Raw genomic sequence first — 23,852 nt, forward strand, 5'->3', positions numbered from 1 at the left:
TTCTCGGCTTCTAACCATCTACGGTTTGGCCTAAACCGTCGACAGTTTTAGTCGGCGCACGTCAGGTAACTCAAATCGGGAGGCTAGTAGATTAGGTAGATTGGAGGTTTTTCCTTCGGAGATTGCTATAGGGATGGTTTAGATAGGATTTAAGGTTCCTGTACGCTTAGGGTTCATATATAATCAATGTTTTGTAATCCTAATGTAAGCTTGACATTATTGATAGTGAAAATTAGAGTTGTTGCTCCCGTGGATGTAGACAAATTGTTGAACCATTTAAATTTTGTGTCTTTTGATTGTTGCTTTCGTTCTTCTCATTACCGAGTGTTTGCTTTTTTAGTATTGTTCATCATTGAGTGATTGCACTAGTTGTTTGTTGATTGATTTGTGAGCGTGTGAAAGGCTTCCGTTGCGCATCCGTGAACAACAAGTGGTATCAGAGCTATTGGTTCGCAATGATTGAGATTTATTCTGCGATTTGAGGTTGGTAAGTTCGATGGAACGGGGAACTTCGGGTGTTGGTAGAGGAGGGTGAAGGACTTGCTAGTGTAGTAAGGACGGTGAATGGTCTATACGGAAAGAAGCCGGAAGGCATGGACAATGCAAGTTAAGGTTGTGTCCACTATCAGGTTATGTCTGGCTGATGACGTATTGTATCATGTCATGGATGAGGAATTGCAGGCAGCGGTTTGGCTGAAACTGGAGCGTCGGTACATGCTCAAGTCATTGACGAACAAGTTGTATCTTAAGCAAAAAATATATTGGCTTAAGATGGCAGAGGGTTCAGACTTGACTTAGCACATCAACACATTAATCAGATTATTAGTGATCTGGGGTGAGTTGATGTGAAGTTCAAGGAAGAGGACAAAGCGTTGATGCTACTGAATTCCCTACTTACGTCGCCTATAAACGAGAATTTGGTTATGACACTGACATGGTTTTAAATAAAGGCCGCGACCGTTACGTAAAGGTTTTTTGGGTTACCGATACCGTTACACACCGCGAAATCGGTGGGAAGAAAAATCACGGTCGTAGCGGCTGTTACGAACCGCGACCGTTACGTAACCACTACAGGACTGTTACACCAAAAAAATATTTTATTTTTTACTTTTTCTTCTCACTTTTTCTCTCTCTTTCATATATCATTCTCAATATTCCAAGTAGCAAGAGGGGGAAAAGATTATAATGAGGATGACAATGATACAAAATTTACTTTTTCTTTAAATACTCACAATAGATGCATTAATTAACAATTTCAAAATACTAACTTGTTAGGAATTTTTTTTTTTTAATAATATTAGTAATGTGATATTTATGTTCTTTATTTTTCAACTTCAACCTTCTTTCTTTTCTAGCTATTTTATATTTATATTATTCGTATGTCTTATGTGTCTAATAGATTAATGGAGTGTATAATGTATTTTATTTTATTAATTCATTTAGCACACATAAGAATTTATCACAGATAAGAACAATGAGAAGTATAAATACGTGCACACATGTAATTTTCTATCAATGATGATTTAAAACAAATGTAAACTTGTTGCCCTTACCAAATAACTTAGTTACTCAAACTAAAGGGTCCAAAATACACTAAAACCCTTTCTAAGAATGGCCAAAAGCTTAAAACATGCAAGTACGCTAATATGCACAAGGTTGTGCGTGCTTCAAAAAAATTCACGGTCGTTACACCCGCTTCCCGTTATGTAACATCCACTACTCCTGCTTCCCGTTACACTTGTTGCCGTTACGTTATGCTACCCGCTACCGCGATTTAAAACCATGGACACTGATTTGGGGGAAAGAAACCCTAGAGTTGGAGGACATCACGAATGCATTGCTGAGGTTCCATCAGAGAAAGAAGGCCAGCGATGAGGGTTCATATGGTGAAGGGCTCATGGCGAAGGGTAATCAAGATCGTGGGAGAGGCAAGTCCTGGAGCAGTTCGAGTGGTAATAAAACTCAATCGCAGTCCAAGAGGAGGAAAGACGTTCGTTGTTTTAAGTGCAAGAAATTAGGGCACATAAAACCAGAATGTCCGGAGTGGGAGAAAGGGAAAGCAAAAACTCAAGAGGGTTCATCAAAATATATGAATGCAGTGGAAGGAGACTCGAGGAACAGTGATTGTGAGATGCTTTCTGGTTTCATTAGGTTCACAACACCTTGTGGATTTTTGGATCCTAGACTCGGGACGTTCTTTTCACATGACACCCAACAAAGTTTGGTTCACCACTTACAGATTGGTGAGTTCTAATTCCGTTCTGATAGGAAACATTGCGACCTGCAAAGTTGTCAAAATGGGGGATATCAAGATCAAGATGTATGATGGTGTGGTAAAGACGTTATGTGGTGTAAGACATGTACCTAATCTATGGAAGAATGTAATATAATTGGGTACTTTGGATTGTAACGGGTATAGTTACAAGTCTGAAGGTGGGACGATGGTGGTGTGTGATGGCGTATTGATGGTAATGAAGGGACAGAGGATAACAGGGAATCTTTATACATTGCAGGGTAAAATAGTTGTAGGTAGAGCAGCAGCTGAGAGTTCTAAGTCAGATAATACTATTTTGTGTTAAACAAACACACACAAAATGGAGGGTATTGTTAACTACATTGTTATGGATGTTTGGGGACTGATGAGGGTAGCATCATGGGTTGGACATGGGTACTTTGTGAGGTTATCACGAAAGGTCCGGGGGTATCTCATGCAGCACAAGTTAGGGATGTTTGCTAGGTGTAACTTGTGTCTGAGGTGGAGTACCTGACCGAGAGAGAGTTCCTCAAGTTAGATATTGGTACTGAGTCTGTTGGTGGTCAAGGAGTTTTGTGAGCAAGGCATGGTGTATGTAGGGCTTGCAAGAAACTTCTTGGTAGGTTAGCGAGTATGGTGGGTTTCTCGATTAATCAATCACCAAAGGTATCACTAGATGGCAGAGTTGCATAAGAGACTTGGACAGGTCATTCGGTAGACTTCTTTGGTTTGAGAGAGTTTGGAGGTCCAGCTATGCACGTTTCTAGTGAGGTGAGATTTAGGCTTGATGTGATGTTCGGACGGTACATCTTTCTGGTACATAAGAATGATGGGTTTAAGCTGGGTGATCCAATGGAAAACAGGGTGGCGATTGGTGGAGACATGATTTTAGGTGTTAAAGTCATGGGACAACGTACTTAGGTAGATGAAGAGAAACGAGTGCCAGAAAGCTGCAGTAGTAACAATGAGCATGTTGTGCAGATGAAGTTGGAGACTCAAGGTAGGAGTGCAGGGAGTTCTAGCTCAGGAGACTTGCAGTATCACAGGATAAACTGGAGGAAAAAGGAGATTGTGATGCAGGTGACGTTACAGACTCAGAGCAAAGATGACGTTAGTTATAATGTAGGGAGTTTAAGCTCAGGAGACCAGCAGGATCATAATGGCTCAAAGGCATTATTAGGCCACCACCCAGGTATAAAGATTTGATGTCTTATGCAACCATTACCACCAAGAAGGATCCTACTACCTTTCAAGAGGCAGTGCACGATCAAGAGAAGGGTAGGTGGATAGGTGCCATGGGGGAGGAGATGAAGTTGCTGTATAAGAATCAGACGTGGGGGTTGGTGGAGCTCCCAAAGGGGGAGAGGGAGATAGGATGCGAGTGGGCAGTTATTCTGTTATTTTATGTGAGTGACATGCATATTGCTAGAAAGGTTCCGACTGTGGTAAATCAGTTGGGGACTCTGTTGAGAAAGGAAGTTGACATGAAGGTTTTGGGTGTTGCCAAGAGCATTCTTGGGTTGGAGATTTGCAAGATAAAGTTGCAGGGAGATTGGGATTATCTCAAGGTTGTTGTGTGGACAAAACTTCAGAGAGATTGTGGTTATCTCAGGGTGGTTTTGTGGATTAGGAGTTGGAGAGGTTTAGCATGGTTAATGTTAAATCGGTATACCATTGGCGAATCAAAGTAAACAGTCTACCGCTAAGTACTCAAAGACGGACGGTGATGTTTAGGTTATGTCAAAGGTTTCCTATGCTAGTGCAGTGGGGTACTTTGGCGGCAACTAAGTGATCCATCAGTTGTGAGGTTCGTGGATGGAGACTACACAGGAGACTTGGATGATAGGAGGCTTACAACAGGGTATGTTGTGGGAAGGCCTAATTGTTGGAAGTCTAGGGTACAGTCTTAGGTTGCACTAGTTACAACTACATCAAAGTATTTGGTAGTTGTTGAGGTTGCCGAGGTAGCTTTGTGGTTTAAAGGATCGTTCAAGGAGCTGAGTGTTCAGTTAGGTGGAGTTCTTGTTACCATGGTTAAGTTCAAGCGTAGCTTGGACTTGGTTTACGTCTCCAGGTGTTAGATGGGAGGTAGGTCCCAATCTACTGGCCTAGGTGGAGCAGCAAGGTTATACTTTTAGATTTCTCCTAAGTGGTGAATATTCGCCAAGGTGGAGATTGTTGGGGATGTGACTCATATTCTGTGTGGAATGCATGTACTTGAAAAGCTACGTGAAGCGGGAGCAAGAGCAAGAGAGAAGGCTCCAGGAAGAGGGATAACTGTCGACTGTTTGGGTTGTAACGTCGATGGATTTAGACAGAATGTAGAGGACTACTTCTCAGCTTCTAACTGTCGACAGTTTGCCCTAAACCATTGACGATTTTGGTCAGCGCACGTCATGTAACTCAAATCGGGAGGCCAACAGATTGGTTAGATCGGATGTTTTTCCTCCGGGGATTGCAATAGGGATGGTTTAGATAGAATCTAAGGTTCCTGTACGCTTAGAGTTCATATTAGTCAGTGTTTTGTAACCCTAATGTAAGCTTGCCATTATTGATAGTGAAAATCAGTGTGGTTGTTCCTTTGGACGTAGGAAAATTGCCGAACCGCGTAAATCTTGTGTCTTTTGATTGTTGCTTTTGTTCTTCTCATTACTGATTGTTTATTTTTTTAGTATTGTTTTTCATTAAGTGATTGCACTGGTTGTTTGTTGATTAATTCGCGAGTGTGTGAAAGGCTTCCGCTGTGCATCCGCGAGCAACAATTGACATGTGAATCAAATGTGAGTTCAATGCAAGCTTTAAATGGGATTGGTTAGTTGAATACAATGAGAATTGATTGAATTGAATTCCCCAAGCCTATAAATAGTGGGCCTTTGTGGGTGAGAGAGATAAGCAGTTGTACAGACAATTGAGAGTGGGAGCCAGAGAATTGAGAATTTAAAAGATTTATGAGTTTGGAGGAGAAATTGTGAAGATCAAGAAAGTGAGAGTTCAAAGGAGCTTGGGTAAAGGCTTCGAGGTTAAAATTCGGAATCAGAGGAGTTGAAAAATTTGAGGCTTGAAGATTGATAAACAAAGGACTAGCGTCAAAGGAGCAGTGACATCAAGTTTAAAGATTGGAGGAGTTTGAAGACTAAGGTTGGTTCCTTTAATTTTAATTGCAAAAATTGAAATTCAAAGTTTTGTGATTTGAGGGAAAGTAACAATTTTAATTTGGGTTGATCATTTCTTTGGATTTAAGATTCGGATCCGTATGCCCATACCCAGTTATTCCATATCCATACCCAGATTTAACAACAACAACAACAGCAACAAAACCAAGCTTTAGTCCCACTAAGTGGGGTCGGCTATATGAATCCTTTTTCGCCAATTTATACGATCATGGACCATTTCTTTTGATAGATTCAAGGATATTAAATCCTTACTGTCTCCTCTCAAGTTATTTTAGGTCTATTCCTACCCCTTCTACTACTCTCCACAGTAATTAAGTAACTCTTCCTCACAGGTGCACTATGTGGCCTACGCTGCAAGTGTCTATACCATCTGAGTCGTCCCTCCCTCATCTTATCTTTTATAGGAGTTACACCTAACCACAAATATGTTCATTCCTTAATTTATCTTTCAATGTTATACCACTCATCCATCTAAGCATTTTTAGACAACTTTTACTTTTTGGATATTATGTTTCTTTGTCACCCAACATTCCGATCCATATAGCATAGCTGGTCTTATAGCTGTCCTATAAAACTTCCCTTTCAATTTTAGGGGTATTCTACGATCACAGAGCACACTTGAAGCACTTGTCCATTTTACCCAACCTGCTTTAACTCTATGCATTACATCATCTTCAATTGCTCCTTCAGCTTGGATAATAGATCCAAGGTATCGAAATCTATAAGTGCTATTTATTTCTTCATCATCAAGTTTAACTTTGTCTCCAATATTCTTCTTATCATGACTAAAATTACATTTCATATATTCTGTCTTATTTCTACTTATCCTAAAGGCTGTAGATTCCAAAGCTTCTCTCCATAATTATAACTCAACCTCTACTCCGTCCCTAGTTTTGTCAATTAACAATATCATCTGCAAACAACATACACCATGGAACCTCCTTTTGAATACTCTTAGTCAATTGCTCCATCTCTAAAGCAAAAGATAAGGACTCAAAGCAGATCTTTGATGTACACCTATGGTGATTGGAAATTTTCTAGTTTCTCCATCCATAGTCCTTACACTTGTCATTACTCCATCGTACATATCCTTAATGACATCTATATACCTACTACATACACCTTTTTTTTTTCTACAACCCACCGTAGAACTTCCTTAGGTATCCTATCATATGCTTTCTCAAGGTCAATATATATCATATGCAAGTCCCTCTTCTTTTCCCTAAAATTTTCCATCAATCTTCTTAAAAGATAAATAGCTTCAGTGGTAAATCCATACCTAGATTTGATTACTCAAATTCGGATTCTGGTTAACCAGACTTGGTTCTTAAATGACTGATCCGAAGCCCAAAGACCCAAGTCCAAGTTGGACCTGGGTCCGTTGACCATTGACCGTGGCCTATGATCCCTCCAATTAAGCCCAAAACCAATTAGGCCTGAGACGGCTCAGTCCAATCTCATTAAACTAGACCTAGAGCTCAATTGGGCCTGAGCCATTTCAGCCCAAACATTTTGAGCTCAATCTAACCAAGTCTGCCGAAGGCCCAAATTGTATCAGCCCCAATGTGACTAAGCCCATCCAATTTAACCTCATTAAACTCAGCCCACACCCCAATTGGGCTAGCTTGAGCCCAAACATAATTCCAAATATCTCTGGATATGAAAGAAGAAAATTCTAATACTATTTACAGGATGCTTTGTCATTAATATCCTGTCATAATTTGTTTCAAAGTCGTGAGCAAAAATGTTATATATACAAGTTTGAAGCATCATGCATTTGCGCTGGATGGTAGTGCCAAAATCTGCTGCAAACTGGAATGGTATAAGCAATTTAAAGCATCCACTTGGCTTCTCAACTGGGTTTGTTTGTGCGGAGCTGCCAAGGAAGCTTAAGAAATCTGAGCATAATGGTGACCGTGACAAGTGTTAAGAACTCAAGCGTAAAGCTAGAATGCACATGCAAGAGAAGCAGTGGGTGTGTGAGATTGGATTGCGACCTCCTAAGAATGGATTGTTGGTCAAGGGATTAGTTCCAGTTGTTCACAAAGAATATTCCTCTAGAGCTGAACTACTTGTGATTCAAAGATTGTCAAGAGCATTGCTATTTACTCTTGCGGGTAAAGGCAAAATTTATATCACATTATTTGAAGTACTAGAATTGCGGGAAGGTCCCAATAGGTTCCAGTAATGCATGACCTTTAATGGGTTATGTTTCTCTTTAAACCTCAAATTTTTTCAACTGTTAATATGTGCTCCTGCCTGTGACTAGGGCACGAAGGCCAATCTACCATTGGGGTGTAAGATTACCACTTTACCTAAAAGCTTTAACTATTAGGTTTGGACCAACAATGTATATTAAGCCTTAACATTCCCCCACACAAGCAACCTAATTGCACATGGAGAGATTAATAAATAAATAACACCAATTATGGGGAGTAAGATAATTTTTAATAACCAAACAATAAACACGGGCAACGAGACTAGAACCTAAGACTTCCTAGCAACCATGACTTTGGCACCATGTTAGATTACCATTTTATGTAAAAGCTTAAGCTATTAGGCTGTAGACTGACAATGTGTATTAAGCCTTGACTTTGGGGATTTGGGGAAGAATGCTTGTCCAGAGAGTCCTTAAAAGGGCAAACAATGCCTTCACTCCTTAGGGGCTGTTTGATTAATCATAATACCTCTTAATTACCGGTTCCCTGAATGAATTCTAAAATTAAGAAACCGAGGTCTGGCAATGACACTAGCCATTGCAAACAGCCAAAGCAGCCCCATCACCTACTCGTCAAAAAAGATAAATGAGAATAGCACTCGATTTGGTACAAACCACAAAACACCAGCAATGCTTTTCTGATATTCTTTTACACAGTTTTCTATTTTATGAACTGATCTATAAATTTTTAAAAAAAAAAAAAAAATTAGGGATTCAAGTGAATTAAATCTGCTATTGTTCTTCTTTTATTTTTATTTCTATTTTATTTATTTATTTGCAGCTGATCTTTATTTTCAAAATTGAAATGAAATTGGTTTGTTTTTTTGTTTTTTGTTTTTTATTTTGTAACATTTTTTTCTCCCTTGCAATTGATCTTTATTTTTAGATTGGGATGCAATTGATCAGTAATTGTGATGCTTTTTTTTATCATTTTTTTTGTTAATGTAAATATATTTGATACATAATTCCAGTGTATTTGATTTGATGGGTTTAAATTCGGTAATGTATTTTATTTTATTTTTTGAATTCTCAATTCTTGTAGGAGATGGAGTATTCAGATGTTTACCAAAAATCTTAAATTTTAAGTGCATAGTGGTTCAACCAAACTCTGAATCCAGTTTATTCAAAAGTTGATTTAGACTTTAGAACTGAATGCTTAATTTTATCAAATGACACCTTAATAGTTAAAAGAATTAAGAACCTTACAAGGACAAATAAAAAAAATTAATAAAATAAAAGATGATATTTTTAATGTCCTCGATGAGAAGGCTTCACAAATAAAACTCAATAAATCTGTGTTTGGTTGGTTTCACACTTGTTCCAGCTTTTTCAAGTAGTGATACTAGTTCCATGCAAACAATGATCCAAGAAAATATCACTACTTGTTGAGAATTCGACTTGTGAGTTTGTCCCACCTTGGAAAAATAAAATGGAAGATGAGTGCTTATATACATTATTGGGTCTAAGACGCGGTTGGTTTAAGTGTTTGGGGCAAGTTGGTACTCATCCATGTATATCAAGCTCACCCATGGGCTCCTCAATTCCTAACAAGTGGTATTAGAGTCGACGATTTGAATTGGGATTGGGTGTTCATGCTTGTGTTCCTACGGATGTTGATCCCGCAGAAGAGGAGCGGTGGATCTTACAGATTCTAATCTCATAAATGAGTGGACTCCCATTGTTTCGTGCTCCTTTCCATGGTTGAGTAGTGACTCATAGTTGGTTGCACGACATGTAAGTGTTCAAGTAATGTCTTCCATTCAAGGAGGAGTGTTTAGAATTCACAAGTGAGGGGGAGATTGTTGAGAATTGCACTAGTGAGTTTGTCCCACATTGAAAAAATAGAATTGAAGATGCGTGCTTATATACATGGTTGGGTCCAAAACTCAATAGGTTTAAGCTTGTGGGTCAAGTTGGTGCTCATCCATATATATCAACCCCATTCATGGACTCCCCAATTCCTAACACCCCTCCTACTAAACATTGGCTTCCAAGTTGCTTATTAGGAGCCCAGCTTGAAAACTGAATCATTATCTCAAGTAGCTTCTGAATCTCTGATGTACGTTTTGACTTGATATCAAACTATCAAGTGAACTTTGGATATACATTTGATTTCGTATTCAGTTATGTAGCTTTAGGGGTATTGATGAACATGTCAGAGGCCTAATGTGTGAAGCTTGTGTGGAGAAGTCCACGTTGGTCACCTGACACATGCCAACCCATACATGCAATCAAAGGTAGCCCAGCAATTAAAGAGCACAGTTGGAAAAGTGGTAGTTTGGAACACATATGCCTATGGTGGAATCTTTTCATCTGTGTGACATAGTAGGGAGAGCTGTTTCACACAACGAGTGGCTCCTAGTGGATCAAATTCCAGCGTTCATAGAATTGTGTGTTCAAGCAGGTGTTGACATCCTTGAGTACCCGACAAGGAGGAGGACCTTCCCTGTTTACAGCATTGCTGGCAGGATTAAAGGTTTTGAGAAGAACTTCCCCAAAGATGATTCAACTGGCAATGATATCAAGACACATGGGTTTTGGGAGAAGAGAAAGAATCAGGTGAAGGCATGAAGTCTATGAACTTTCAGTCTCATGATGTTGAAGGTCTTTTATTTTATTTTTTTGGATTTTTCCTCCATGATAATCTTGCAGCTTTCTTTTTACCCAAAATTTAAGTCATTGTAATTTGGGCTTGTGATATTACTAGCATTATAGCTCAGGATAATTGTTTCCCTATTTGTTCATCAATATCATTCTCATTCAGAATTCAGCGTTGATATTGAAATTGCATATGTTTTTATATTTTTTGTCCTTCAAACTCTAATTTAAGATGAATTGGATGAGATAATTTGCTTAAGTTGGTTGCAAGGCTGAGCAATCACCTCACTGAGTTGCCTTCATCCTAACGCACCTGTGTTTGTGCAGGTTTTGCTGTCCGAGGGATGGAAGCAGGGGAGAGATTGTTTTCAGGAGTATCAAAACTTATGCAGAAGCATGCTCAGAGGTTCAAGTGGGGCCTGAGGATCACAGGGTAAGGAACTGCTAAGCTCACGAGCATCAGATGAGGGATGGGCAGCATGCATGGCAGGAGGCTAGGTTGATGATTTGATTCCTCCAGTGTATGTGTGGATTGCTCAAAATTCGAAGGGCAATGGATCACTGATAAACCCTTTGAAGAGGTACGGGAAATGGCCTGCAGTGGTGGAGCTGTTTGTACAGGCTGGTGCGTTGGGAGAGATTTATGCTGGTGTGACGAGGGAAGGTGTTGCAGTGCCCGAATTAGATGAAGTGGGTTTTGTGAAGCCTTGTGTTGAATCTGCAGCATAAGATCGGGTATTTGAAGCATTTTAGTGCATGAATATGATGAATTTTTGAATTTGAAGTCGCATGTTTCTCAGGATTTTGTTCAAGATAGGCATGTGGGCAGGAACATGTGAGAAATGCATCCAAATAATGAAGTGGTGCGGCTCCTCCAAGTTGGCAGGTACGGGCAGAATACTGATGGCAATTGACTACGGCACACAGTTCCCGTGGCTGTTAGAGGCTGCCATTTATTGACCAGATCTGAACCTCAAAGCTTTGAATGTTGAATGTGAGAGCTGTTCCAGTCGCAACAAATATAATTTGTGCTGAAAGGAGCCAAGAGTTACGTTTGGTTGCAGTTTGAAATTGACGACGAGCATTGGAACATCTCTCAAGTGTAAATCCATTTCTTTCTCCTGTCCAGATTTTTCACGAGTTACCACTTCCATTTTTCTGGGGATTCTGCATTGGGATCCAATTGGGTATTGTAAAAATGGTTGAGAAGTCTTGTGCAACCAAAGTATTTATTGCCCACTTGATTTCACAGAAGTTTGAGACTTTATTGTCGAGAATAAAATTGTTCATTAAATTATTTGTGTTTCTATTTGATTTGTGGGTTATGATATTATCATCATGTTATTTTCAGTCTCAAAATAAATGTAAAAATGTAAGGATCAAGCATCACCGTTAAAGTACACACATCCTCGTTGCCTTAATGATAGAATGAAGAATAACTTGGCATATGATTAATAAGAAATTAAATTATTAAATCATTGTCGAAAAAGGCATCTAATTATAGTGCTTAAAAATTAAATAACGTTGTTGGGAAATGGTGGTCCCAGGTTGTATTGTGTTTTTATAATCACCTCTCTCTCTCTCTCTCTCTCTCTATATATATATATATATATATATATATTTTGGCCTTGATTAAAACGAACTAAAGCCCATAGTTTTTGTAAAAGAGTAAAAGGTTACCAAACAAAGGTGGACTATGCAAGGGGGAAGAAACGGCGTCGTTTTACATCGTCCCGTACTTTCACAAAACGAGGTCGTTAGTAATAAACAGTGGGTCTCCCAAGTCCAAACCAAAACGCAGCTCCCAATTAAAAGCATTAAAAAAAAAGGGTAGAGAGAGAGATGAGAAGTCAAAGAAGCTGAACCAATTAAATTTAGGTGGGGCCCCCAAGCAGCGTCCCCTCTCATGTTATTTAGTGTTCGGATTTCGGACAATTCCACGAAAGCTCCGGTCGCCGGTCGGAGGGCAAGCCAGAGAGAACCAGAGAGAGAGTGGATTATCGGAGAGCTGGTTGGGGTGGGTATGATCCTGTGTTGCCGGTGGTGTAGCAGAGGCTGAAATCAGAGGGATTTGTGATGGTGGGGTCCGGAGACGATGATGGTGCCATGGACGATGCGAGCGTCGACGCGCCTGTTTCTTCCGTCACCTGCTCGATTTGCCTTGATTTGGTGTTCGATAATGGCGAAAGATCCTGGGCTAAGCTCCGATGTGGCCATCAATTCCATCTCGGTAATTACAATTTACAACCCTCCCCCCTCCTCTTTCTGTTATTATCATTTTGTTCTTGCTCTTGTTCTTGCTTCTGCTTCTGCTGTTGCTTGCTTTTTGTTCTGGTTGTGGTTTTGTTGAATAAATTTGATTCAGTATCCAAAAATAAATAAAAAATGACAGAGATATAGAATAAACTTGTGGATGCCTTGTAATAGTAGATGATGTGTTATGATGCCTGACCGATTGCCTAGGCTGCTAATAGGGCCAATCTTTGGACTGATCAGAGAGAGAGAGAGAATTAAAGGGTTTGCACATTTGCTTCTGTGTTTTTGCTTTCTTGATAGGCTAAGGTAATTGTATTAGGTCCCCAACCCAGAACAAGCAAAAATAGATTACAAAGCTGCAAAGGTAGGGAAAAAATTCAAGCGTAGGCGAGAGGTTTGGTTTCAAAACAATCCGCAACTCCAAGAAAACTGAGTGTTAATGAGGTAATTTCCTCATTCTGTACAGACAAGGCCCTTTCCTGACTTCAACTTTTTCTTAATCCATTTGATTGGAGTCTTGGAGAGAAATGAAAGAAGGGAAAAAAAACTTATAGGAAATAACAGAGGAGAAGAGAAACTAGTTTCTCCATGCATTGTTTGGTTTAATACAACAGAGTGAAAAAAAACAAGTAGAAAATTCATTTTTCATTTACAAGAATAATCCCATTTCTTTTCATTTCTATTCAATTTAGGGGACGAAACAGACTATTATTTCTTCTCTGCAACCAAATGGACCTAAAAGACAAACATGGGAGCAATGTCTAACACTTTTTTTGCTAGAGCTATACCTACCTCAAACCTTCCCTGCATTGGAGGCGAGGTAAAACATAATTAAAGCATCACCCAAGCAACATCAAACCATTACCAGATCATGTTTCAAAGCTCTCCAGGCATAGGGCAGCGAAGAAATAGGTAATCTGTGCATTGGAGGAGAGGTAAAAGTACAGATCCTTCAACTCCTATTCCAGCACACTTCTTCTGATCCTGGGTTCAACACCATCCCATTTTCCCCAGAACAAGCACATCTGCCATTTTTCTTCTCTATTTCTTGTTAAAATGAAGCAGGCATCTTTTAGAGCAATACCCTTGCTCGAAAAATCCAACGAGAATCCTTTTAAAAAAATCACAAAACTTGGAAAAATCTTCCGTGCAAAACAAATGGCTTTTCTGAAGCCTCATTCCATGAGGGATTCTCACTCCATTAGTAAACCAGCCCCCAAAATCTTTCCAATTTACTCTTGATAACTTTCATCTTCCTCTGTAAAAAACTTATACATCCATTGACCCAATGAGGCTCGATTGAACACCTGCAGATTTTTCAACAGAGGACAACAGACTGTAGTCCAGTTACTTTCTCATCTGCACTATCCCACAGGAAGCCCTTTTGAAGTTTTTCCAACCTTTTAGCCATTGAAACTTGTATGGTAAATATTGACATATAATTGGTTGGAGGACTTGAGAGAGTTCTCTTGAGTCTTGATAAGAGTGAGACTTCCCTCAGTCAAATATTGTTTTTTTGTCCACCCTGCATGCTATCTTTGGAATCATCAGCCACATTATCCCAAAGACCCAAACAACTTTGGATATGAAGGATGCACAAGAGGTAGCCTAGATAAATTGTAACTTGCCTACCTTGTACCTGAGATTCACAAGAAACTTCTCCAAGTTTCTAATATCCCCCATCAGAATAGTCCCACTTTTTCTAGCATTCACTCACAACCTTGATGTACCTCCAAACCTCCAAAAAAAAAAAAAAAGGAAGAAGAAGAAGAAAATGATAATGTCATATGCAGAAAGAAGATAAGGCGCCTCCAAGTTTGTTCTATCAGCCTGCCCCACTTTGAAACCTTTTGAAAAATGAAAATCTTCTTGAATGAACTTACTTAAAATCATGGACATGACTTCCATAACCAATGAAAACAAATGCTGTGAGATTGGATCTCCTTGCATAAGACTAGAACTTTGAAGAAGCTCTCTGGCATTCCAACACCTTAATGATCAGCTTGTACGCCCCTCTGACCAAGCTAATATGGTCTGAAGTCTTTGACGTCGCTGCCCTTTCCTTCTTGTGAGTAAGCACAATGATTATTGCATTCATACTTCTTAAAGTTCCCTTACTCATGCAATTATTGGAAAATGGCTGCGACATCCTTCTTTAAAATATCCCAACATTGCTTGAAAAGTAATGAAGGCCAGGAGCTGTGTGCCCTTGTCAGGAATCCAATCAAGGGCTGCCCAAACCTCTTCCCTAGAGAAAGGCTTCTCCAACCAAGTTCTATCCTCCTTGCAGATGGTAGAGAAATACCATTCTTTGGAAAGGATCTCTAATCAGCATGCAAATCGTCTCATGTGGCATGTGCTTTTGTCATGCATGCAAATTATTCTGTATAATGAGTTTTTATAGAGATCAATCTTGTAAGGAAAAAGTGATTGTTGCCTCAAGGTATTTAGTTCGGAAAATAATCTAAAAATCATATGAGAGGGATTCAATGAAAAATGCAATGAAGTTAATGTGTAGAAGTGTGTAATTGTGAATTGCATGTCCATCAATCCATTCTTGAATCTGTGTTTAGCGTACAAGATGTTTTTATGTGAAGATGGAAGGCCCATCCATGATTAATTTCATTTGTTTTTTCACTTTCATATTGTTGCATGTTAGAAAATGAAATGCTGCAAGTCCTATTATTGTACGACCTGAGTTTGGAGTTACCATATGACGCACTCGGACAGGCATCCCATGGGCAAGCATGCATGCTACTGTACATTTGGCTATAATAATTTTAGGGTCTGCTTGGTATCCCTCTCAAACATTATAATGGAAACAGAAATGAAAACTAATAGCAAAACAAGAAACTGAAAAGTAGCAAGTTAACATTTCTAAAACTAAAAAAATTTAAAACATGCTTGGATCCTTGAATCAAATAACAATTAAAATATATGATAAGAATAATGAAAGTGCAGATACAAACTAGAAGTTATTATAATAAAAAGTAAAAATGAACTTTAACTATTATACTTAATTATTATATTTTACACTTTTGCTTTTGGTACCCCAAGAACAATCCTATTGTATAACAATTGAAAAATGGTAAAAATATTTTTTGATGACTTGTATTATTTTTTTAAGAATTTCAGAAATTTTATAGATATTCTTATTTTTATTATATTTTAAATTCAGATGGCCAAATTATTTTTTTTAATAAAAAATTGTGTATAGAATGATTTGTTTACAAATTGAATTTTGAATATTTTATAGTGACGATATGTTGACAAAACAACTGAAAATCATAAAATCTGCTCTCCAATTTCTATTAAAACAGTTGAAAAACTTACAGCAAAAGCTTAAAGCTAGCAATGCAAAAAATTACTTGTTTCTTCACCTTACTGCAAGAAAAACAAAAATGATACCCAACGGCCCCATATGTCGTGAGTGTCTTTGAAGTGCTACCTGTGTAGTGTCTGCTGACTGTGCTGACTATTTCTAGATATTCTTCACTTAAATGAATGCAGTTACATTTTACCAACATGGTAAGGATGAGCAATGCAAAGAATTATTTGTTTCTTCACCTTACTGCAAGAAAAACAAAAATGATACCCGATGGCCTGATATGTTGTGACTTGGAAGTGCTACCTGTGTAGGGTCTGCTGACTGTGCTGATTATTTCTAGATATTCTTCACTTAAATGAATGCAGTTGCATTTTACCAACATGGCAAGGATGAGCAATCATTTTACATGTACCTATTATTGTTTTATGTGAACTGTGGTGTACAGATTGCATTGGTTCAGCATTCAATATGAAGGGAGAGATGCAATGTCCTAATTGCAGGATGGTTGAGAAAGGACAGTGGTTATATGCGAATGGTTCTACTCGTACATTTCCCGAATTTAGCCTGGAGGACTGGATTCCGGATGAAGATTCTCATGATTTAAGTTATTCAGAAATGGTAAAGCAGAATTTACATGACTTTTCCAGTTTCAATCAAATATGTCTTTTCATTGGGCATCACATATTCACATTCAGCAGACTTAATCAAATTGATAGAAGAATGGGGCAATAGTTGAACACCAAAAATATATGTCTTAACAAGGTTCACAACTCAGAATTTTTTCTATACCATACATGCCTCCTGATATTGATAAAGGAGGAGACAAAAAATGATCTGCAGGCTGCAGTAAACAGAAAATTGCGGCTTCTAAATTTTCGAGATTCATAGTCATGGATAACCTGATCAAAAGCCTAAGCAATAAGTGCCTCTATTGTCTAGTATCATCATTATACATGTGCAGAATCTACATTGGTAATGAAGAGCTTTCATAGACCTTTTTTTGTTTTTTGTTGCTTGGTGCCTTCTGGTGTTTGCGTTTATTCTTCATGTTGCATTTTTTTGGGCATGGTAGGATGGCTTAGACATGAGTATAACTTTGCACTAGAGGAGTCCATGAGTAGGCTTGATACACATGAGTGAGCACCAAGTTGACCCAAAAGCTTAAGCTTATTGGGTCTTGGGCCCAACCATGTATATAAGCACCCATCATCCACTTAACTTTTTCAATGTGGGACAAACTCACAAGTAGAATTCTCAACAATCTGCCCCTCACTTGTGAGTTCCAACTGCTTCCCCTTGAATAGAAATCGTCTCACTTATGGGAGTAAGTCCAATTCTCCAATAGTTGCTACCAACGATCCTTACGTGCCTCGGATTGCATTCCACGTGCCTCCGTACCAATCCTACCTCCCATGTTTTGACCCTATTCGAATCCATCTTCCAAGCCTAGATGATCCTTATTGGCCTCGGTCACACACTTGGTCCTCCAACTGTTAAAACGTTAGGAATTAGCTTCACGCTTCGACTTTTTCTATAATGTCGCTCACCCAGAGTTACGAACCGTCGGTTGTAATACCACTTGTTAGCACTGAAGGAGTCCATGAGTAGGCTTGATACACATGAGTGAACACTAACTTGACCCAAAAGCTTAAGTCTATTGGGTCTTGGGCCCAACCATGTATATAAGCACTCATCATCCACTCAATTTTTTCAATGTGGGACATATTTACAAGTGGAATTCTCAACAATTGATACTAGTGTGTTGGGAAGAGACGTGAGACTTACCGAAAAATTGCGGAAGCACAACCGGAAGTTCTTTCTGTCCCAATTAACAAAATCAGTTCTGATGATATGATAATATCACAAAAATATATATTTTTAGCAGCACAAAATCAGCCCAAAAATAATAAAAAATATCAATCACACGAGACATTCAATTTTACGTGGAAAATCTATTCAAATCAAAGGGGATTTGAGAGTCTACTAAAAAACGTCACTATGATAAAAGTGTGGGTACAAGATCTTAATTTTCAGTTATCACAATGAGTACATATCTCTATTTTTAGTTAACAATAAGAGATTTTAAAAATCAAAGAGGGAAAGTTGAGAATTTCAACAAAAACGTGGTTACTGTTCAAACCCGATATCTAACACTACAATGCTTGGACGACCAATCCGACCATTCAAAATCAGCGTTTATGAGTTCTCTATCTACTAATGAAAAATCAGTTCGATTGGACCACGGATGACCCTCCAATCGCAGGTCAATCAAAACTTCCCACTATAGCAAAAACCCAGATTTTCTCTTCTTCTTCTCCCTCTTTCTACCGCACACTTTCTCTTACTTTTCTGATGAAATTTTACACTGCCAACCCTAATTTTCTTTACTTAAATGAGGTGAAAAAAAGGCCTCTAAAAAAGCCCAATAAAGAGCCCAAAGAAATGGGCTATAGGGTTGGATGGGTTTATCCACATAGGAGGGATACCCAAAGCCAACACTTGGAGCAGCAGGCACTTGATGTGAAATTTTGCTTCCGCCCTTGTCTTGCAAAAATTTTTCACACTTTTTTCCTCATCTCCAGCTGTAACAGTCTTTCTTACCCTCATCCAATTTCCTCAGTGATCTTATGCCTTTATAGGTGCTTGACATCTCATGGCGCATGATTCTTTTATTGTTGTTGGATAGGTTATTATGCACTGTTGGGCTCAATCTTAACATCTTTATATTTTCAGATAATGGGTAATCAAACTGTTCTAATTGGCAAACGATTTTACGTTGTGATATTTCGCATGATTCTGCATTCAGTTAGTAGTTTTGCAGAATAGTCATTTTCTTTTTGGGTTGAGAAGACCTTTATTTAGTAGAGGACAAAATGTATGATTGTTTTAGACAGGCCCGGTAAAATATTATGAGACTGTAAACTAACTGAACCTGGTTTTATGCCAAAGCAGTTGGGGGTACCAAGCCTGAAGTTGCCACTCCTTGTTCTAAACAACAAGTATATGAGATTATCTTTTGAGATTGCTGTGAAACCCCAAGTCTACAATCTACATGTAACAATCAAAGAGCTAATATTTCTTCGCTTTTCCTATTTTGATCCACATTTTCTCTGGATTATGGTCCCATCTTGCATTTTTTTTTTTTTTAACTTGAAAAAATAAAAATACGAATTAACTTCCATCTACCTGCCGCATTATAATCTTGAATGCTTTTTCTCATTTTCATATTACAAAATTATTGGACTTTAAACCTCTAGGTCAAGGTGCTCATGAAATCTGTGATTGGTATCATGGACAAAATTAGTAATTTTGGTTGTGTTTCTGATATCTTTTTCAGCCATTTAGAGTTCAGTGGTGCCCATTCAGTGGATTCACAAGAGTTCATTCAGTTTTTGAGTGAGTACAATTTTGCTATATTGTATTATATTTACACAATTCTGCAAGAACTTCTGTTTTATCTGGGATTATATCAGTCCTTTCAGTAGATTGTATTTTGTACATGATGTTGCTTTTTCCTGTGCAAATCCTAGAGCATTACAATGAATTCAGATCTGGTCAAACAGATATTTCTTGGTATTTGTTTCTTGTAGATTTATGATCTAGTAATTGTTTCCTCATAGGAAAGGAAGCTGCTTAATATTTTAAGCAAATTTCTGTGTTGGGATTGATGAAACCTGTTGAATGTATTATTTGGAGTAGATCTGTAACTTGGTACAATTAGTTCAGATTCCTAGAAAACCGATTTGGCTTTGCAAAACAGCAAACCAGTCCCAAACCAACCTGTTGAATGTATTATAAACCAACATTTGATTTTAAAATTGTCAATTTAAGTTGGCACTTTTCTTTTTTAAATATTTTACTCTTTTTTAAATATTTTACCTGAACTTTTAATAAAAAATATTATCACTACTTTTATTTTGACCCTTGCATTTTGTACCACACTACTACCTGAGTGCCCATGAGAATGCTCTACTAAATTAAATTCAACTTAAATTTTAATTATTCAAAAAAAAAAAAAAATCTAAAGCCTACAGATTTGGGCTCCCAAGAAGAACTGGGGAATGCCTTTGCCTATTTGATGAGATGAAGGTCGGAAGCCCTCTCCCCTTTTTTCTGGTTTGGGATATTTGAGTCCCTGCAGATCTTTCGAGAAGTCAGGCCCCGAGGAATCTTTACTCCCACACAATATTTTCCAGCCACTTATATTGTTGCAAGTGTGTTTTGTATTGTTATGGTTCAATTTATTCCAGAACTATGATTCAAAAATTTAAGAATAACAAATTTGAAACCAAAGTTTTCAGCCAAATTTGATTCAGTTCGTGTTAGGTTTATTTCTAGCTTCTTTTTTCAAAGTTTGCCCAGCTTCAGAGCCTTTATCTGAGTTTATGTTTTAATGCCCCATGTTGACCATAGGTTCTTTTCTTTCTAAACTCCACCCCCACTCTGGGCAGGTCCCTACCGCCTATTTGGGTATGATACTTTCTATATTATTGCATTATGATATGCATTAATGATATCAGGTTAACACATGCATGCAAACCATAGATCAAGACATTTTCTAGGCATTCCAGCTTTCTGGAGAGTGGTTTCTGTGTTGGGATTGATGAAACCTGTTGAATGTATTATTTGGAGTAGATCTGTAACTTGGTACAATTAGTTCAGATTCCTAGAAAACCGATTTGGCTTTGCAAAACAGCAAACCAGTCCCAAACCAACCTGTTGAATGTATTATAAACCAACATTTGATTTTAAAATTGTCAATTTAAGTTGGCACTTTTCTTTTTTAAATATTTTACTCTTTTTTAAATATTTTACCTGAACTTTTAATAAAAAATATTATCACTACTTTTATTTTGACCCTTGCATTTTGTACCACACTACTACCTGAGTGCCCATGAGAATGCTCTACTAAATTAAATTCAACTTAAATTTTAATTATTCAAAAAAAAAAAAAAAACTAAAGCCTACAGATTTGGGCTCCCAAGAAGAACTGGGGAATGCCTTTGCCTATTTGATGAGATGAAGGTCGGAAGCCCTCTCCCCTTTTTTCTGGTTTGGGATATGTGAGTCCCTGCAGATCTTTCGAGAAGTCAGGCCCCGAGGAATCTTTACTCCCACACAATATTTTCCAGCCACTTATATTGTTGCAAGTGTGTTTTGTATTGTTATGGTTCAATTTATTCCAGAACTATGATTCAAAAATTTAAGAATAACAAATTTGAAACCAAAGTTTTCAGCCAAATTTGATTCAGTTCGTGTTAGGTTTATTTCTAGCTTCTTTTTTCAAAGTTTGCCCAGCTTCAGAGCCTTTATCTGAGTTTATGTTTTAATGCCCCATGTTGACCATAGGTTCTTTTCTTTCTAAACTCCACCCCACTCTGGGCAGGTCCCTACCGCCTATTTGGGTATGATACTTTCTATATTATTGCATTATGACATGCATTAATGATATCAGGTTAACACATGCATGCAAACCATAGATCAAGACATTTTCTAGGCATTCCAGCTTTCTGGAGAGTGGTTTCTAAGCCCCCCATCCTAGTGGTATGGATGTCCACTAATTATGTTGACATGGCAACTTCTATTGAATGTTTAGTAATGAAGATTAAAGGTTCTTATAAATCTATTAATATTTTCCTTTTTGATCTAGTAGCTGCTTTTCCTGTGTGCCTAATGCCCTACATTTAAATTGTTACTTGAAACATGAAACTAGAAAGGGAAATATTTGCTCACTTCCAATTTAAAGTATCTGTCTTTTGCTGGAACAAGTTGAACAGTCCCTTCCATAGTATTATCATGTAGTGCTCTCTGACATGTTGATGCTCAATATTTTTCAGGGAAGTGGAATCTCCATCAACAACATGTAAATTTGCTCTTGCATTTTTTAATAATCTATTTAATTGCTAATATGAATTTAGCTCATGCCACAAGGCCCATAACAACCAAATGAAGAACAGATTTTGTTTACCCTGCAGACCGTGACCTTCAGGGACAACATCCCATATTTACTGAACATGCAGCTGCTTCATCTGTGGCTCATTCTTATGTTGCATATTTTGGACCTATTAATGCCAGCGAAAATTTTGATGATTCCAACTTCGGTCATCACCGGAATGGCCCGCCTGTGCACAGTGAAATCTTTGCTCCCCATGCCTTTCGTGCCATTGATATCCAATATCAAACATGGGGTCATCATTCTCCTCCCCTCTCACCAACCAGCAATCATATGAACGGTACAGATGGGGCTTCAGTTCTACATGGGAGCCTAAGGGCTGAATCAGATGCTATGCCAAGACCAGGAGCTTTTGTTCATCCATTTCACTTTGGTCATGGGTAAGTTTAATACATCTGTAATTTTTTTTTTTCTTCTTTTTTGGGGGGGTGGGGCCAGCATTGCTTCAATATGGATGGAGAAATAGCTTGAGCATATGTGCAAGTTAGACGTGCAAAATTTGAAGTTCAGTATAGTAAATGTTTGTGATTTCGAGGTTTGTTGAGGAACATATATATGCAAGTTAGGCACGCTAAATGCAAAACTGGTTATGGTATATGCTGACATGATGTGAAAAAAAATATTTTAACGAGTTTTTAGAGAACCCAGTCTAATAGTTTAGAGAAGCTTGAAGCATTTACAAGCTGTGGAGATCCAATATTAGAATAAGGTAGAATGTTTTGTTACATTGTTATGCGATTTGTTCTAGAACCTAAAAGAATCCGATTTAGTTTCATAATTGAGCAATGCCAATTGCCATTATTTGAGCATGACGTTACTAATATGATTTTGAGCATGACATTTCTAACATGCATGTATGTACCTCCAGTAGGTCTGGTCCTAGAGCTGGAAGCCCTTTTGTCTCCTCAATTCCAACACATCATGCTAGCGGCTCTTTGACCCACGAAAGGATCCAGGTTCCTCATGCCTTCCATCATCAGCAGCAATCTGGCAACCCTCCTGTGATGCACCCCCCCATGGTTCCTGGTGTCAGGAGATTCAATGGCCCAAGGGGCTTGCCTCCCATAATGCCTGCACCCTTACAATCTGAACACAATGTTGGCTTCTACGTATATCCTCCTTCTGGTTCATCAGGCAGGAACCTGCATGAAGCTGAAACTCCACTGCCGAATCATCTTCATGCTTGGGAGCGAGATCATTTGCCCCATTTTCCAGTCACCTCACTCGACAGAGATTCAGGTTGGATGCCATTTCATCAGGCTACTGATGGTTCTGATTCCAGCAGCAGGTCTAGCAGCTTTCGCCATAGGCGTTGATGTTCAGGGGGTTCCCATTAAAAGGTCGGTTGCAGATTATAAGCCAAGTCATCTTGCTCGGGAAATTTCGTATGATTCCTCTGCACTGACTTTCTGTGAACAAATTGAACATGGGAATTGAAAAAATTTTCCATTCTGTAAATTTTGACAAACCATCCTATTTGGCTCCTGGAGGTGAGAACAATCTTGCACTAGTCGTGCAGCTGTGCATTAACGTTGGTTTCTCCTGAAATATTTTTGTTGGTAGGTGGTATAAAACGGTATTATGATCTTAGCTTGAACATGCTTCAAGAAAATATTTGGGAATTGGAATTTGAAATGATCATTTCTGCACCATTAACTTTGACCTAAAGGGGCAAGCCATGTAAACGACTTCCCAACATAAATACAGTGGCCATTTCTGCATCCTTCAAGAATCGGAGACTGAAGAGTCGCGCTTCTTTCCTACATTCACAAAACGATGACAGGGAAAAGCGGGAAAGAGAGGGTTAATCAAACGTTCTTTATTTGTGACACTGATCACATGCTATGCCAAGTCCCCAGTAGCTCCATGCTGCTTCCACTTTTCCCAAAATTTGAACTGGCCCCAATGAACTATTCAAACGAAACACATTCTTAGCATCAATGCCATAAGAAAATGTCTTGCATGTTTGTGAATAGAATAGCAATTGGATCCAGTTGGTCACTTCATTTTTCGTTTATGTGCTTTTCATTTAAACTTTTATTGCATTCCAATTTCACTGTCTGGAATATGCA

The 23,852-nt window shown here is 38.4% G+C and overlaps 1 protein-coding gene and 1 pseudogene across 1 annotated transcript; both read left to right on the plus strand.

The window, feature by feature from the left end:
- Positions 1-7,213: 7,213 nt before the first annotated feature.
- Positions 7,214-11,540, plus strand: LOC131156068 (APO protein 3, mitochondrial-like; annotated as a pseudogene).
- A 527-nt stretch (positions 11,541-12,067) lies between these two features.
- LOC131155616 (E3 ubiquitin-protein ligase RFI2) lies at positions 12,068-23,377 on the plus strand. Its single transcript, XM_058108864.1, has 6 exons — positions 12,068-12,473; positions 16,273-16,445; positions 19,165-19,223; positions 21,665-21,690; positions 21,803-22,160; positions 22,649-23,377. Exons 1-6 carry the CDS (start codon positions 12,320-12,322, stop codon positions 23,094-23,096), a joined length of 1,218 nt encoding a protein of 405 aa, XP_057964847.1. The 5' UTR covers positions 12,068-12,319; the 3' UTR covers positions 23,097-23,377.
- The last annotated feature ends 475 nt before the right edge of the window (positions 23,378-23,852 follow it).

This window comes from Malania oleifera, chromosome 5, assembly GCF_029873635.1.
Source record: "Malania oleifera isolate guangnan ecotype guangnan chromosome 5, ASM2987363v1, whole genome shotgun sequence".
NCBI lineage: Eukaryota > Viridiplantae > Streptophyta > Magnoliopsida > Santalales > Ximeniaceae > Malania > Malania oleifera.

Bases quoted from the DNA above. Each gene is read 5' to 3' on its own strand.
- LOC131155616 (XM_058108864.1), top strand. From the start codon at position 12,320: ATGGTGGGGTCCGGAGACGATGATGGTGCCATGGACGATGCGAGCGTC. The intron at 12,474-16,272 runs GTAATTACAATT...TGTGGTGTACAG, and splicing joins TGGCCATCAATTCCATCTCG to ATTGCATTGGTTCAGCATTC. The intron at 16,446-19,164 runs GTAAAGCAGAAT...TATCTTTTTCAG, and splicing joins ATTTAAGTTATTCAGAAATG to CCATTTAGAGTTCAGTGGTG.